Source organism: Poecilia reticulata, linkage group LG19, assembly GCF_000633615.1.
Source record: "Poecilia reticulata strain Guanapo linkage group LG19, Guppy_female_1.0+MT, whole genome shotgun sequence".
NCBI classification, from domain to species: Eukaryota; Metazoa; Chordata; class Actinopteri; order Cyprinodontiformes; family Poeciliidae; genus Poecilia; species Poecilia reticulata.
This window is the reverse complement of record NC_024349.1, coordinates 17,301,849-17,316,783: the sequence shown is the minus strand read 5'-3', so window position 1 is coordinate 17,316,783 and position 14,935 is coordinate 17,301,849. Positions and strand designations below refer to the sequence as shown.

General features: G+C 39.4%; 1 protein-coding gene across 3 annotated transcripts in view; it reads left to right on the top strand.

Moving 5' to 3' along the window:
- Positions 1–14,935, top strand: part of myo1d (myosin 1D) — a 93,136-nt gene that overhangs the window by 66,188 nt on the left and 12,013 nt on the right. For all 3 annotated transcript variants that reach the window (XM_008437408.2, XM_008437410.2, XM_008437407.2), the window contains one exon: positions 3,061–3,215. In XM_008437408.2, the coding sequence (XP_008435630.1) occupies positions 3,061–3,215 (155 nt within the window). The remainder of the gene's footprint in view (positions 1–3,060; positions 3,216–14,935) is intronic.

Here is a 14,935-nt window from a genome sequence, read left to right as displayed (position 1 = left end):
CAGAGGTCAAATCAAATTATTAAAGCTTAATTTTGGAGAACAGCAGCAGTTTCTGATTAGGGTCCCTAAGTCTCCATGAATATTGGACATCATCTATGTGCCAACTGGTTGTGTGGTAGTTTTTCTGTCCCACCATCACAAACGAAAACGTGGAGTTTGCAAGAAACCCTTCGGTGTTTTTCACTCAGTTTTAATCAGATGAAACTCAGATGAAACTAAGAGTGTTTGAGCTTTCCTCAAACACTCTGGATGGGTTTCTTTCTAAACAAAGGATAAAGCACCTCATCCGGACTGAGTAGTGTGGAATATCTGTCATGCTGTGGGCTCTTTTCTCTCCTAGTTTCCCTGAAAGCCTCTTTTAAAGCACCAATAACAATAGATGTACGAGAAATATCAAGAATCAAACAAAATCTGCGTAAACAGATAACAGCTTTGACAGATCAAGTGTAACCCCCTGATCAGCTGGATGCATTCTTGTTTCTATTTTGTAAAAATGAGCAGAAAAATTCCTTCAGCTCTTTGGGAGAATAAAAAAACAAAAAAAATTTATTGGTGGTGTGTGACGGAAGCATCAGAGTCCAGCAGATTTGTTGCAGACATATTGATAAGTCTGATATATGCAAGACTTTTATCAGTGTGTCAAGGGTTTACAGTCATCGGGGAAAAACGAAGCAGAACAAATGTCCAGCGCAGAGAAGATTCTTCATTCTCTTGATTGAGTCTGACAGCAGTTTGAAACACTGCTAGGTAAGATTTATGACCAACAGCTGTGCAGAGGAAAATCTCCTATAGATTAAACAATTGGGCTTCTGTGAATTTATATAAAATATGAGAAGGAAATGAATACTGAAAGTTCATCATTCAACTCCTTGGAGCATAAATTGTTGTTCCTTGCAATTAGACTTTTACTATAAATGTAGATGTGACGACCTTTTTGTACCTACCTGATTGCTGGCTGTTAGACAGAGAGCCCTGTTTCTTGAAGCCACATGCATCATTTTGATTCTTGCGATGCTGGTGGGATGAACCTGCCTCTGGCCGTCTTCCTTCCTCTGATGGAGAACGTTTCCTGCAGGACCAAACTCTGTTGATGGGTGGTAATGTACCTTACTTGATACCCTGTGGCTTATTTCCTCAACACTCATCACCTGTAAATCATCTTACAAAGACAGATGAAGTGAGAAAAAAAGACAGAGCAGGTAGAGAAGACATGGGCTGAACAACAAAACAGAGAGATAAAAGCACCCAGAGCAGAGGAAAGAAAGTTAATGAGACGTAAGTTGAGCTCCTTTTTCCTCTGAGAAGTGTTTTCCTGTGAAGATATTGGCTTCTTCCTGTAGTTTGTACAACAAAGCAGGGATTCCTCCTTTAACTTGGCTTCTCTCCACTGGCATGTGGTTTGAGGTTTCTAATTAGTGAAATAAGATGGGTCCCCTGGGATTCTGATCAATAATTCTATAACTCCTCATGCTGACTCTGTTTTTGAGGGAAAGCTTTCCCATTCATTATCAGGCACCACAGAGTGCCTCTTTTTTTTTTAAGTGATAATAATACAATAATGCATTCCTGGCATTATTTCAGACTCATGGTGGTGCAGAAATAGGATATAATGTAAATTGTTTAACGTTCAGTACGAGTAATTCGTTGATAAGGTAGTCTGGTAGTACCAACAGAAGAACAATACATGGTATTTAGCTGCACTATCTGAGAGAGAGAGATGATATCTAACAATTCCTTATTTGTTTTAATTCACTGATTAAATGTAAAAACGGTGACAGTGAAAGAAAATGTGATGGGAGTTTTTCTTTTATATATCTATATTATGCTTGCTTGTGTCACAGGCMAAGAAAAGTGAGACATTTAAATTTTTGTTTTGTTCCCCCCCCCACTATTTGATGTATAGATCATCAGTCGGGACTGATCAAGGGAAGGGCAGATTGATTAGTGTATCAYAACTTACTGTTTGTGTTCTATGCATATTTGTTTCATGCTAGTATGTTTTTATAAATTATATTTGTCACCGTCTTGGTCAGGTTTCTCTTGARCAATTTAAATATGATGAATAAAACATACAGTGTGTAGCTTCTCAAATGGACAAGATGTTTTATTATATTAGTCAATGTATAATTCATAAAATGGTTTCTTGTTTGGAAAAACAAAGCMCTTTTTGGGGAAAAAAGAAGAAAAAGTATGTTYGGCCTGCTAAGTGTGCTCATGTTTCAGTGGCTTTAGTTATTGAAAATCCTGTAAATATATTTTAATTTTGGCGCAATATATTTTAGATCCTCTTCCTGAGCTTTAGATCTCCGCAACTCCTCCAAAGTAATCAAACTTAAGCAAACTTCTCCAATTTTTCCCYTGACCTGCCTGCTGTGTTTGATCGGATTTTGTCTGAGCTCAGTTGGTTGCACTGGATTGTATTTAGAAGTGCTKGAGTGAAGGAGGTAAATAAAAATATACAGCACACATTGGTATAAAATGAAAACAAATGATGACTTTCATTCCACTTTACAATTATTTGGTATTTTATGTCAATAACAGAGTTACATGGAGATGAACAGGACAGACGACCAATAATGCAAATACTAACACCCAAGAGCATTTTAGGACAACCAGTTAGGCTAAGATGGATGATTTTTTTTGCTGATTGAAGGAAGCTGAAGTTCACAGGRACTTACTCCGTACAGACAAAATCCAGCCAGRATTTTTACTTCCCACCAAATGCCTGCAAGACGRCAGATTCAACACCTGCTCAGTCGTGCRGTCCTTTAGTTTGTTCCAACCTCACTGACTCAATAGTCGTTTGATTTTACGTGGGGAAAAGCAGTTTTTCACTTCAGCAGTTTTTGCTTTTTTTTTTTTTTACTGAATCTAGTCATGTGCGCACAGATGTAGCATCTGTTGTGCAACCCTTTTAACCTGTTTGTATCACATAATTTATTTCCTGTTGCTTGTGTGCCTCTCGTCRATACGACTGCRGTCTAGATTTTTGTGTTTTATGACTGTATATGATTTTCCCTCTGTTCACTCTGGTTTATYTTCTGTGTTTACATTTTGCAGGTGACAGGACTGAGCGTGTCCCCTGGGAAGGATCAGCTGGTTGTGTTTCACACCAAGGACAGCCGGGATCTCGTGGTGTGCCTGCAGCGCATGGTGCCTGCCAMTGAGAGCCGCATCGGGGAGCTGGTCGGCACCCTGCTCAGTCATTTCAAGAGGTTAGCAATTGGGGTGGGGGGTGATAACAAGTAGTGGACAACACGTTCTGTCAAGAAGCAGGATTTATATTGTATTTGCTGTCTAAAAATATAAAACTTAAAAAARAAAAAAAAAACACTCCACAACATTTAGCTCATTGTCCCCACTTAAACGTTTACCATTTAACTTTATTTGCAGCATCGCTGTAGCAGAAGTCTTGGCACACAAGCTGAAAACATCCTCTGTTTGTTCCCTAAATGAAAGCGAGGAGCTCGTGTGTGATGTTGACTGAGGTGACCTCAGGCGGCAGGAWTACGGGGCAGGAAGAGGACACAGTCACGGCTGTCCTCAGTTAGACTGTAGTGTTCACTTAATGTGAGCTCTGTTGTATTCAGGACACCAACAGCACAAGATGGATTTTGTCTGTTGCTGAAGGGGGAAAAAGTGTCTGTCCAGCTTGTTAAACAGTCATACTTTGTCAGTAAATGAGAGCGTTTTAATTGACATGTCATAGTAATGACTCTGTCAGTGAGAGAGGGGCCAGATACAGTAAACGGGCTTTGATTTAAACCATCCCCGTGACAGGATGTTGTCACTACCATTGTGGAGGTGATGCGATCAGCATGATGTGCGGCGTGGCACAATGCAAACAATACTTCTTAAAGTTTCCTTTCAGCAATTTAACAATCGTGCCTCTTTTGTGAAGGCATGATTCTTAGTGTTTAAGTTTTGTCTCGTGTCGCAGCCAGTGGCTGATTTGATCTCATTTGGTGCTACAGTTTAACCATACCCCCATGTGTTTGTGCTTAAGGCCATGTCTGTCTAGTTTACGACAAGAAAAGCTTTTTTGAAGTCAGAAATTATTAGGTAATCGGTCATTTATTTACTGAACAGAGGTTCTCTGGTGCTTTTGGACCTTTATCCCTACTTAAACCCGGAGCTTTATTTGATTAATCAGATTTAAAGTAATTTGAAGTACCCATAGCTGGCATTCCTCGTCTGCTTCGTTTTGTGTATTGTCCTGTTGTCCTAGCATGATTTTATTTCGACATTAGCACTAATAGAAAGTATGCTTAATTGGATTAGGGGTAAGTTACCTACAATCCCCAAATTCTCAAACGTGTGTGTGCAAGTGTTTCATTGTGAAATCTCTCTCTGATCGTTCCTGGATGCTCCAGTTGACTGAATCGGGATACGTGTAACTGACAAGTGCCCACTTTCATTTACATGCCTCATTGTGATCTGTTTTCACAGCAGTTTGTCTGAAACATGATCGTGTGTTGCAGGATGTTGCCACATCCGTTTGTTCCCTGTAGCTGTGTGTGAGGAAGGCGTTATTATGCTCTGTCACTGCCGTTCTGTGATGGTATCTCATGCTATTATGGAGCTCATATCTCTGTCGGCGCYAGGAATGAGGGAGGCCTCCAACGAGCCTCTTGTAATGACCCGCCATGTGTTTCACATTCAGACTCATCCATCACTGTGAAGCTCTGGCAGAACAAAGGCAACACCAGCATGTGGAAAGTGGTGTGGATATATATGTGTCTTGTTTATCTGTGTTTTTCTGCCTGTGGAGGGATTCCTGTAGGTCAGTCTGCATATGATTACTTGTATATCTGATGCCGGAGGTTGTTTTTTTTTTTTTTTCTGTGTGTGTGTTGTTCTGCCTCTGCAGCTCCTCATATATGTAGCGTTAACCTTTGTCTCTCTTGCAACACGCTTCACAGAAAGCAAGATGCACAACAGCGAGCAGGCAGATGGAAGGGCAGCTTACCGCAGCAACAAAGCAGAGCTTTATTCAGCTGATAGTGACAGCAAGGCCAACACTGCCACTGGATGTAGACTGTCCTCTAGATACTTGATTTCTACTGTGGTTCCGGTTTTATTTTATTTATTTATTTATTTATTTATTTATTTATTTTTCTGCAGTTTCCAAATGAATTTGATATGTATTTTGCGTTTCGTCATAAATTTGATCTTTACGTGTGGTTTTGATTTAGCAATGGCATCAAATATGAAGTTATCTCCACATCCRGCTGGTTGCCTCCAACTGAAGTGACGCAGAGATTTCTGCAGCATTTTGTAAGAGGATAACCCTCTTATCAGCTTCGATGCTGTCTGCAGAAATTCAGAAATAGTTCATTCTTATTTTGCATAAAAAAGGATTGGAATAAGATTCCCATTCCTTTAGCTTCCCTCCTCCTCTCTTCATCCCCATTTCATGCTTTCATTCCGCAATTCTATTTTTAACTACATCCCCCCATTGTTATCACTTGGGCTTCTAACGGAGCCCCTTCAGCCCCATCATTCTCCACCCCTTGTTCACGTTGTCTCGTTTCCTCCCAACTCCCACTTTCTTCATTTCTGGCAAGGAAGCAATGAAATATTTAAAGCTGCTGCTGCTGAACTCTATATTTATACAAGACAGATGCACATCTTTTCCTCGGTTCATTTTCTAAAAAATTTTCATTTATCTCAGTCAGTTTCCAGTAAACAGATGAATAAACCCAACGTTTTAAATTCTGTGATTAYATGCTGAAAGAACAAAGACAATTGAAAGTAGTTTTGTCATGTTGCACAAAGTAGGACATAAATGTGAAGTGGAATTAAAATAAGATGTGGTTTGCAATACAGTGGACCCCCACCTATTTGCGTAGAGATGCACCTTGCCCAATCTTACAGATGGTTTACAAAGAGCTGACAAGGACACGACCCCAAAGACTTTTGCCTGTAGTGACAGTAAAAGGTATACCATACCATGCATCACTGTCCTTCTAATTCACAATATCTATTCCAAGTAGTGAGGATAATGCATGTCTTTATATAATACACACATAATTACATTTAAGTATTTCTTGAGAACATAATGACCGAGAGAACAAACCTGTCACATTTTCATTAAGGGTAGAGTTTATTTTCTGGACATTTAAATCAATCGCTGGTTTGACTCGGTGAAACCCACAACTGTGCTTCGGATGGTTTTCCCATTTACTTATGTTGCGAACAAGTGACCCACAGACAAAAAGTCAGAAATGTCTCATAAATGTGCAATAGACAATATCCATAAATGCCACAGTTTTGTGAATGACTGATAAGTTTTATCTCATTCAGTTTTTCCATCAGCTCTTTAGTTTTACTTCTGAGTCACTTCTGCATCATGCTCTTCTGCTCGTGTTCACCCCACTCGCCCCTCCGCTGAGCCAACATGTAAAAATAGCTTGTTATTGAATTATTCATCCTCAACCCCAATTCTCACAGGTGGAAAGCTGCAAGTTTTCTACCCACTGGAGTCAACCTATTTATGCAAAAATATTCTTTTCATCCAAAATCAGGAGAAATCAACCATGTTGAAAGGTGACATTGAACGTGTATGTATCACGTTGTTCCAGCTGTGTCGATCGCAGTTAATCGTCACAGTCTCGCACTTCTCCATTGTCCCTGCGTGTCAATCAACACCTAAAGACTAAGTTGTTTGCAGACCTAGGTTCTATATTTCTTAATTGTCAGGATTTCTGCAGTTTTCCTGTTCCAGAAACCAAAGGGTTTCTAAGGAAAGCAGAGGATCAYTTGGCCCYACATCTGCACATGTGCATTATGTTTTTTACCACGTACCTGTTGTTCTGAGGCCATCTTTGAATTTGACTCTATAAGTCTGATAATGACTTAGAGCAGAAATTTGCCATCAACATCTGATTTATCTCTGGAAAAGTGTAAAAATTTGACTGAAAAACTTTACAGGTCAGGGTAAGTGTTGAAAAATGGACATAAGCCTATGGAAAACTGTTTATATTTCAATACCTTTTTTTTTTTTTTTCCTCCATTGTGAGAACTTGTTTCATCTGCTAAGCAGTCTGGACATCATTCCTTCGGTCCATTTATAAAAATGGGAACTCTGACATTCCTCTGCTGAGCAACTCTCTCAGTCTCTTTAATGCAGATCYCAGTGTTCTGTCAGAATGTACATGTAGTCCCTCCAGCACCTTCTCTGCTGGAGAATCCCAAAAAGAAACCTTCAAAAGGGAGCTGCTGAATACTGCAGTTTGTCAGATCCGTTCCAGACTGTCATATGATTTTGACTGATTCCAGTTTCTCAATTAAGCTTATAATATGGGACGCTAGCAGCCTATTTTTAGGATTCCTGCAGTGAGTTCCCGTTTATTATTAACACGAGAAACAGGGTTTCTTCTTATAAGCTTAAAGTAACACCACAGGATTACAGAAATGACCTTTTAAAATATCTTATGATGGCAGTTTGCAGTACCTTACCTTAACTATGAAGTTTCCAAAAAGGGTGACAGTATTTCTAAATGCAGCATGTTCTGTATCAAACAGAAGTCTTACAACATGAATGTACCACAGACATGCATGTTTTAGAAAAAAAAAATTAAATTGCATCTTACATCTCTCAGACTTCATTTTAAACCCCTCACTGATTCTGAAAATTACTAATTTGGAGACTTACATTTTAACAGCTTTCAAACCTGGTCTCACTTGCATATAATACATTCATTGATTGGAAGAAGATAAGGGGCAAAAGGGGTGTTACCAGACGCTTCTAGAACAGTAATTTGACAGGAAAGAGGGTGAAGAGAGATTTGGAAGACATGCAGCAAATGGCCCGAGACCCTGAATCAGACCCGGGACAACCACTTTGACGACTAAAGCCTCTGCTCGTGGTTAGGTTACGCCTGCTCAACCAGCGGAGCCACTCAGCGCCTGAAAAAATTAGATTTTTGAGTTTCTTATTGCCAGGTTGTCAATCAGCGTTGATCAAGATGAAAATCTGACTTTAGTTGGCAACAAATTTGTAGTTGCTTTTTTTTWATTATTATTATTATTATTTTTGAATGAAAAATATTAAGATTCAAAAAAGGAAACAGGTAAATTACATTTTCTTTATTTCTGTTTTATATCTACTGCCTTAAGCAGTACAAGTTTGTCAGCATAACAGATTTATTGCATCCATTCATTCTTTCTTTCACTCACATCTAACCTCCTCCACTTTAGTTATGTTCTTCCTCTTCTTAACCCTCCTCCCACCTGATATTATGACTCAGCGCCAATGTGCAGACCTGTGCGCAAACCTTCATTGATCTGTCAGAGTCATGTGGTCATATTGTGCTCTAACACCTCTCCCCGAAGACATCAACATTTAACTACCCCAACTGTCAGCTTTCGACACTGCAGGAGGGATTTGGGACGTGTCAGTGGGAAGAAGTGTGGAGAAGTGAGGGGGAAAGACTGAGAGTGTTAGAGTGAGCGAAGAGGGAGGGAGGAGGTGAAGAAACGAGTTAAATGATCTCAGAAAATTAGCACACAAAAAAAMCCCCAAAACAGACGAGGATGGCGTCTGTAATTTCAACCCGTAGTTTAAAATCCATTTGGGTTCTCGGTTCTATAATCACCTTAGTCTGACATTGAAGGATGTCATCATTATATTGTCTGTAGATAAGCTCTTATGGCATTTGACTAAAAGTTTTCTTTTCAGTCCGTGGTGGATGTCACTCTTATCATTTGCGTAATGCCTGTTGAGTTTTCTTTTTAAACATTAATATGTTGTGTCCAACTTTCGCAATTTTCTGTCATTGATGTATAACTTCATCTTCTCCAGAGTTCTCGGGATTCACAATTTAGAATACAATCCACATACTTTTCTTTTTTACTTTAAAGTGACAGTTTTATGTAACTTTGCTTATTTCTTATAGAAAAACATCTCACTGATCATTTAGGCTAACGAACTTGAACCCCTAACTTTATTGCCTACTTTCAAAAACATTATTTCAATTTAAAGGTAACAGTGTTGATGCTTACTTGCGCAACTTTGTAAAGATATAACATTATCAAATCTTACCAGTATTTATTTTGCACAAACTAAGCAGTGATCAGTTTGTCTCCATGAATGTTGATGTCAACAGTGTTTGGATTGCYGTTATTATTATTACCAGWGCTATTTGTTTTAGAATTTCATCACTCCCTCAAGTTACAGTCGACTGGCCTAACAAAACTAAGCCTCATTCAAGCTCAATACATGGACTTCTCCTCTGCATTCATTTTGTGCTCTTTTCAGTCCGTCATTAAGGATGCACAGCCAAGCTCTGCAAATGCAACACTACCTCCAGTAATGGTGGGGGCACTGTGGTGCACTGTAGCTCTTGTGAAATGAGCAAAAATAATAAAACGGAAGATAAAGACAGACATGGGGGATCTTCTTCCTCCACATCCTTAYGGATCGCTTCTGTCTACCGCTGTGCCTCTTTCTGAGGATGTATCTTATAAAGACTTTGTCCATTTATGTAATGTTTGCTCATTTTTGAAACTTTACCAAAAGTTTAGAAACTAACTGAGAACTGTCCTCTAGTGGCTACGTTGATTTACAACCATTCTAACTTAAACTCATTGAAAGCAGGAGAGCATTGACTCTTAACAGAATTGAAGCGGTTGGACTTGTTTATGGTCATAAAGGGGGCATAAATGGACCCTTTAGTACCACTGAGTTGTTTAAGACTCTTGAAGGCTTCAACAAAGCCTTGTATTATTGTTCTGGCTGTCTTTCCAATATAATCAAGCACAGTGAGAATAGTCCAAGAAATGTGACAAAATGGTAACAAATTAACCCGACTAAGTAGAGTCTAATGAAGACYGCAAATGTCTGGGTAATAACTTAAAGGCATTAGCTGTCAAGGTACTGAACACAAAGGAGTCTTATGTTGCTTTCTTTTGGCATGTAGAGATGACAAAAGTATTGTAAAAGGTATTCTGTTTGGAGTTCTAATATATAAAAAGGCAGCTGCTTTTCACACCCGTCGCTCTAATACCAATCCATCGGCGATGATGAGTTTGATGTTTTWAAATAATGTAGTCACTGACTGAGATGTTAGTTCCTTTTGAAAACTATTTTCAAGCTAAAATTATTGCTTGATATCATTAAAACCAGTAAATGCTTTATTCTCACTATGCAAGTACTAACTTGTGTTGGTTTTTTTGTCAGAGGGCTTGAAAGAAAAGGAGGAGAAGAAAGTTGATCAGTTTGAGTAAGACCATAGAACAGGATTGGGGAAAAAATGGTCCCTAAAGATGATCTCATAATCTGTTTGCTCTGGCAGATTGTCACCAAGCTCGAGTCTTTCACAGTCTTACATCTCCCACTTCAGTCCTCTGATCTGATTATTTTTTTGTTGATGTTATGATTATGATTTGGCAATCTGTTTGCRGTTTCACTGAACTGAATCCAAATGATTTTTTTTTTATTCCATCATTTGGTGTAATGGCTTAATGTTTTCTCACTCAGCTGTTGAGATCCTGTGTTATACTAACAAGCACAATATAGCATGTAATTTCATTTTCATTGCATTGATAATTTGTTGTAATTATCAATGCAATGTTGCATTACTGACTAAACAAACAACTCACCATGTTGAAGGGGTGAAAGCTAAAAATATTTATTTAAAAACAAATCTGTTGATAGCAGATATACTAGACTAAATCKGTATGAGTGTTTGCAGCAGGAAAATGATTCATTTGGAAGCAAATATCTGATGCTGTGCGAAATGTGTTAGCCGAGCAATTTAGATCTAACTACAGGCGACGTGGCCATTGTTTAGAACTGCTTGATAAAAGCATAATGAGAGGGAGGCGGCAGAGAGAACTGATGAGGAAGGCAGACAGAGAGGAGGAGACAATCTGCCTTTGTCGTCCTCTTCCAAGGTCACCCTTTCTGCTGAATCAAATATTTCACTCTGGAAGAAATGGGCATCTCTCTCCTCCTCCCCCTTTTCCTCCATCCCTCCTTCTCACTTTCCTCCTCCTCCATCCATCACTTGTTTCACTGCCGCCGCTCCCCCTCCCCCCTCCTTGTTTTTCACTTCACATTCCACTTCTCCTCCTCGCCACCACCACCGTCCTCCCACTCGCCGCCTCCCTCCTTTCTGGGGCGCTGCGGATGCAGTTCCCATGGCAACCATTGGATCCATGCTTGTCTGGATGTGATCCATTAATAGCCCCGCTGGCTGCGGATAACACCGGCGCATCTTGCGTTTGGACCACAGTTGGAGGAAAAATAGACGGAGACGCGCGATATCAAAACCAAAACATTCAAAAGAGAATCTGTGCGAGAACGTAGGGAAAGATGGAGCTTGTCTAAACCTAAATTTAGCCTCACTCCCCAGACAGTTAAAGCTGCACGTTGACTCCAAGTGCATCCCTTTTTATCTTGTGTCCTCTTAGCATTTCAAACAGAAATGTTTTGAATGCTCTTGATTTGTTGTTTGGCGGGTTTTCCTATTGAAACCTTAGATTTTTAACAGAACAAAATCTTTTATGGCCATTTCTATTTTGACGTCCAGCATATTGATAGAACTTATGATTTTTGTTGTTATATTTCACAACTTACAAGTGATTTTTACACATCGAGACTGGGACTCTTATCTCCGTGGCTCATCACATTGGCAACATGCTGTACCCTGGCTAGGTGGCATGTTGAATGGCAGGTGGCCAGGCCGGAGTGTTTGTGTGTCTGCTTTTTTTTTTTTTTTGCGACTGTGTTTATCTCTGCAGACCTCGTAAGTACACATCAGAGATAATGCTTACAGGGTTAGAAATGAGCGGTTTGTCGCAGAGGCAGYGTATGAATGAAAGACAGAGGGTGTGTGAGAGACGGTTTGACCTACTTTTCCACTGCGGAGGACCAGATCCACAGAGATCCAGCCAGCCGCCTTCTCGCCGCACCTCTTCATTTTGTCTCACCCACAAGGACAAGAACAATTAGCAGAGTGTTCTGCAGACCCACCAGACCTAATAATAGTAACACATTTTACTTTCAGATGTGGCTCATTTAACAGGTGTGTAGGTCAGACGGTCACTTAACTTTTATTGTGAGCCACTGCTCGGACGCTTATCTGGCTTTACCGCATTTCTTTTATTTCACAGAACATATTTACATTTAAAAATTACTTGATGTGCTTGATGTCCTGTGTGACATTAGAAGATCGTTCTGTTATCATATGTTACATTTCTGGTCAAGATAAACTCTCTGAAGTTTCAGAGATGTTTTAGCTTTTGGATTCAATGTTCTGGGAAGTATTTATTATTAAACCTTATTTAAGACTATAATAAACATCTAATTGGATTTACCTGTTTAAAAATCTTTTTATTTTTTCTGGAAAATTCAATAGATTATGCTTTCCTCTTTCAACCACCTACTTTTGATTTGTCTGTTTATTTATCAGCATGTCAATGTGTTTAAATATTTCTGATCAGAAAAATTGACTCCCTGAACTTTGCCTTTTAGGCTCCCACTAAAAYGCTAAATACGACTTGGCACGTCTCATTCATTAATTGCATAATGAGTTTCCTCTGCAGTGAATCAGACGCTAATTACAAACAGATCACAACCGTAAATTAAATGAGAGGCTCAGTGGAAATTAGCTGCCATAGATTTGGCACGCATTGTCTTCACAGCAATTGCTTCGCTTCCCCTTTATTCAGCCTACATACATAACCATAAAAAGACGTATGTRTGCGATGGACAATTAAGGAAATTATCTGGTATTTGTTTCGTTGCACTTAGACGGGAAAATATCATTTATTTTTAGATGCTGATGGCTGTTGGAATCARAACCCATCAGTGTGAAGCGTGTGTGTGCGTGTGTGTGTTCGTGCGCAGATGTCCATTTGTTGATATGCTCTGGAATTCCTTCCATGAACTCTCTGCGGTACTGTAGGAGCCGCGCTCTGGCCTCAGTAAATGAATGAAATCGGCGGCCTTGCTTTTAGATCGCCTGATTCATAGTGTATAAAAGCAGTAGTTAAGTGCTGTACCATTAAGAGGTACCTGTGACCTCTACAATCCTCTCCCAACCCCCAAACACAATTTTTTGCCCAGCAACAGTCAGCACACCAGCTTCCTCTGTCAGACCAGTTATTATGGACCCATTGCCCYCCATTTCTTTTTTTTTTCTTCCTTCCTTTTTCCATCACTCACTGTTTCTTCTTCCATTTTTCACCTCTGATCAATGGTTCTCCTATCTTGTCCCCTTTTGTCTTATCGATATTGTCTTTCAATGAATCAGTCCACTTCCACAAAATCTCTTTTCCACCAGTTTCCGTTTTCATCTTTTCAGTAAATCACACACTTTATCCTGGTGACCTGACACTTCATCTGAACTTCAAGATAATGAAATGGGTTTAGATTTCACTCTTGGTGTCAAACAAATGTTGTGTTGCGTCAGCATTTTAAGCACACTTTTAAAATGGTTAGCAAATTTAAATTTAAAAATGTACATTAACATTTACCTGGCACAGTTAAGAATTAACCTAAAACRAGTAACCTTCCACATAGCAAATTTCTGTTTCTGTTTTTATAGACATGCAAAGTTGAAGTTTTGAAGTTGAAGAAGCAGTATATCTTCTTGATGTATGCTTTTTACAGAATAATTACTCTAAACATGCAGGTAGAGCTACAATGGAGAGGTTTAGATTGAAGCACTGTATGGCCTTAATATCAATATGTAGATCCATGTTCTCTTCTGAGAACATGTGGCAAAAATTGAAAATTGATGCTCGGGGACCCTATCTATTCATCTTCTGAAAGATGACTGGGTAAGTCAGAGAGCTCCCCACTGCTGGCAAGATTCTGACTGCCTTATAAAAAATGATCTGAATCTAAACTGTCCTTTTTCTTTTTCCCATATTCATCATCTTGACTGACACTTGTATAAAATGACAAAAAAATCTGTGAATTTGATATTTTATCTCTATATCCTGCAATGATTCATTCAGCACCTTTGAACTCTTGCAGCTCTTGAAAGGAAACTTATCACGACCTGACATGGTTTGTTTTAAGAGATGAAACTTTGATTAGGCATTGACTGGCTGTAATGAGCAAAATTGGATACGTAACTACTTGAGAAGTGAGTGCTCACTCTTCAGGAAAAAGACTCGAAGGACACGACTCGCCTTTATCTGCTTTGACTCAGTGTGAGCCAGAGTATTGATTTACCTAATGTGTTTTAAGTTAACTCCTTTGGCCCTTCAGAGTGTGGAGTGTCCTTTAGAAAAAGGACACTCCACAGCTGATTGGCGAGTATGATTTAGCTCGGTGGTTTTGAGGTTTTAAGAGGAGAAAAGGTCCAGCGGTGTTGACCCGGTTGGAAATATGAGCCGGTTAAACCACCTGCTGTGCGGCTATAATGACTGTGCAGTGTGTTAGACGCCACCATCTGTGGAGCGGCAACAGTGTCCTCCGGGGACCCGGAGGCCTTTGATTTTTGAGTTTCCGTTCCTAATTCATCCCCCGCTGATCTCTTAAACAGTTGAAACGTTGAGGTGAGATGTGTTCTTTTGTTTAATGGGGGAACGACTGGGAACACCAGACTCACAGCAGCTTAAATAAGAAATGTCACTGATCCCACCTATTCATTACATGTCCTGTGGGAGTAAGGAGCAGTGAATCTAATAATGGCATATGGAGCACCTTCTAGTATTTTGCATATTTTGTCAATTTATCTATCCTCTACTCTCCTCAGAGTTGAATTCTGGGATTTATGAACCAGATATTAATAAGGAGCAACAGAGATGGTGGAGGGGGGGTCTTTGGCATACCGGCAAGAACTGAGTTTGTTTATATAATTCAACCATCACTTTTATTCATATTTTCATTTAGTAGATGCTAAATTTCCTTCTAGCATAAAACACAAAACATTCTTAAAAGATGAGTGTTCTTTTCTCTTTTCAACATTTATTT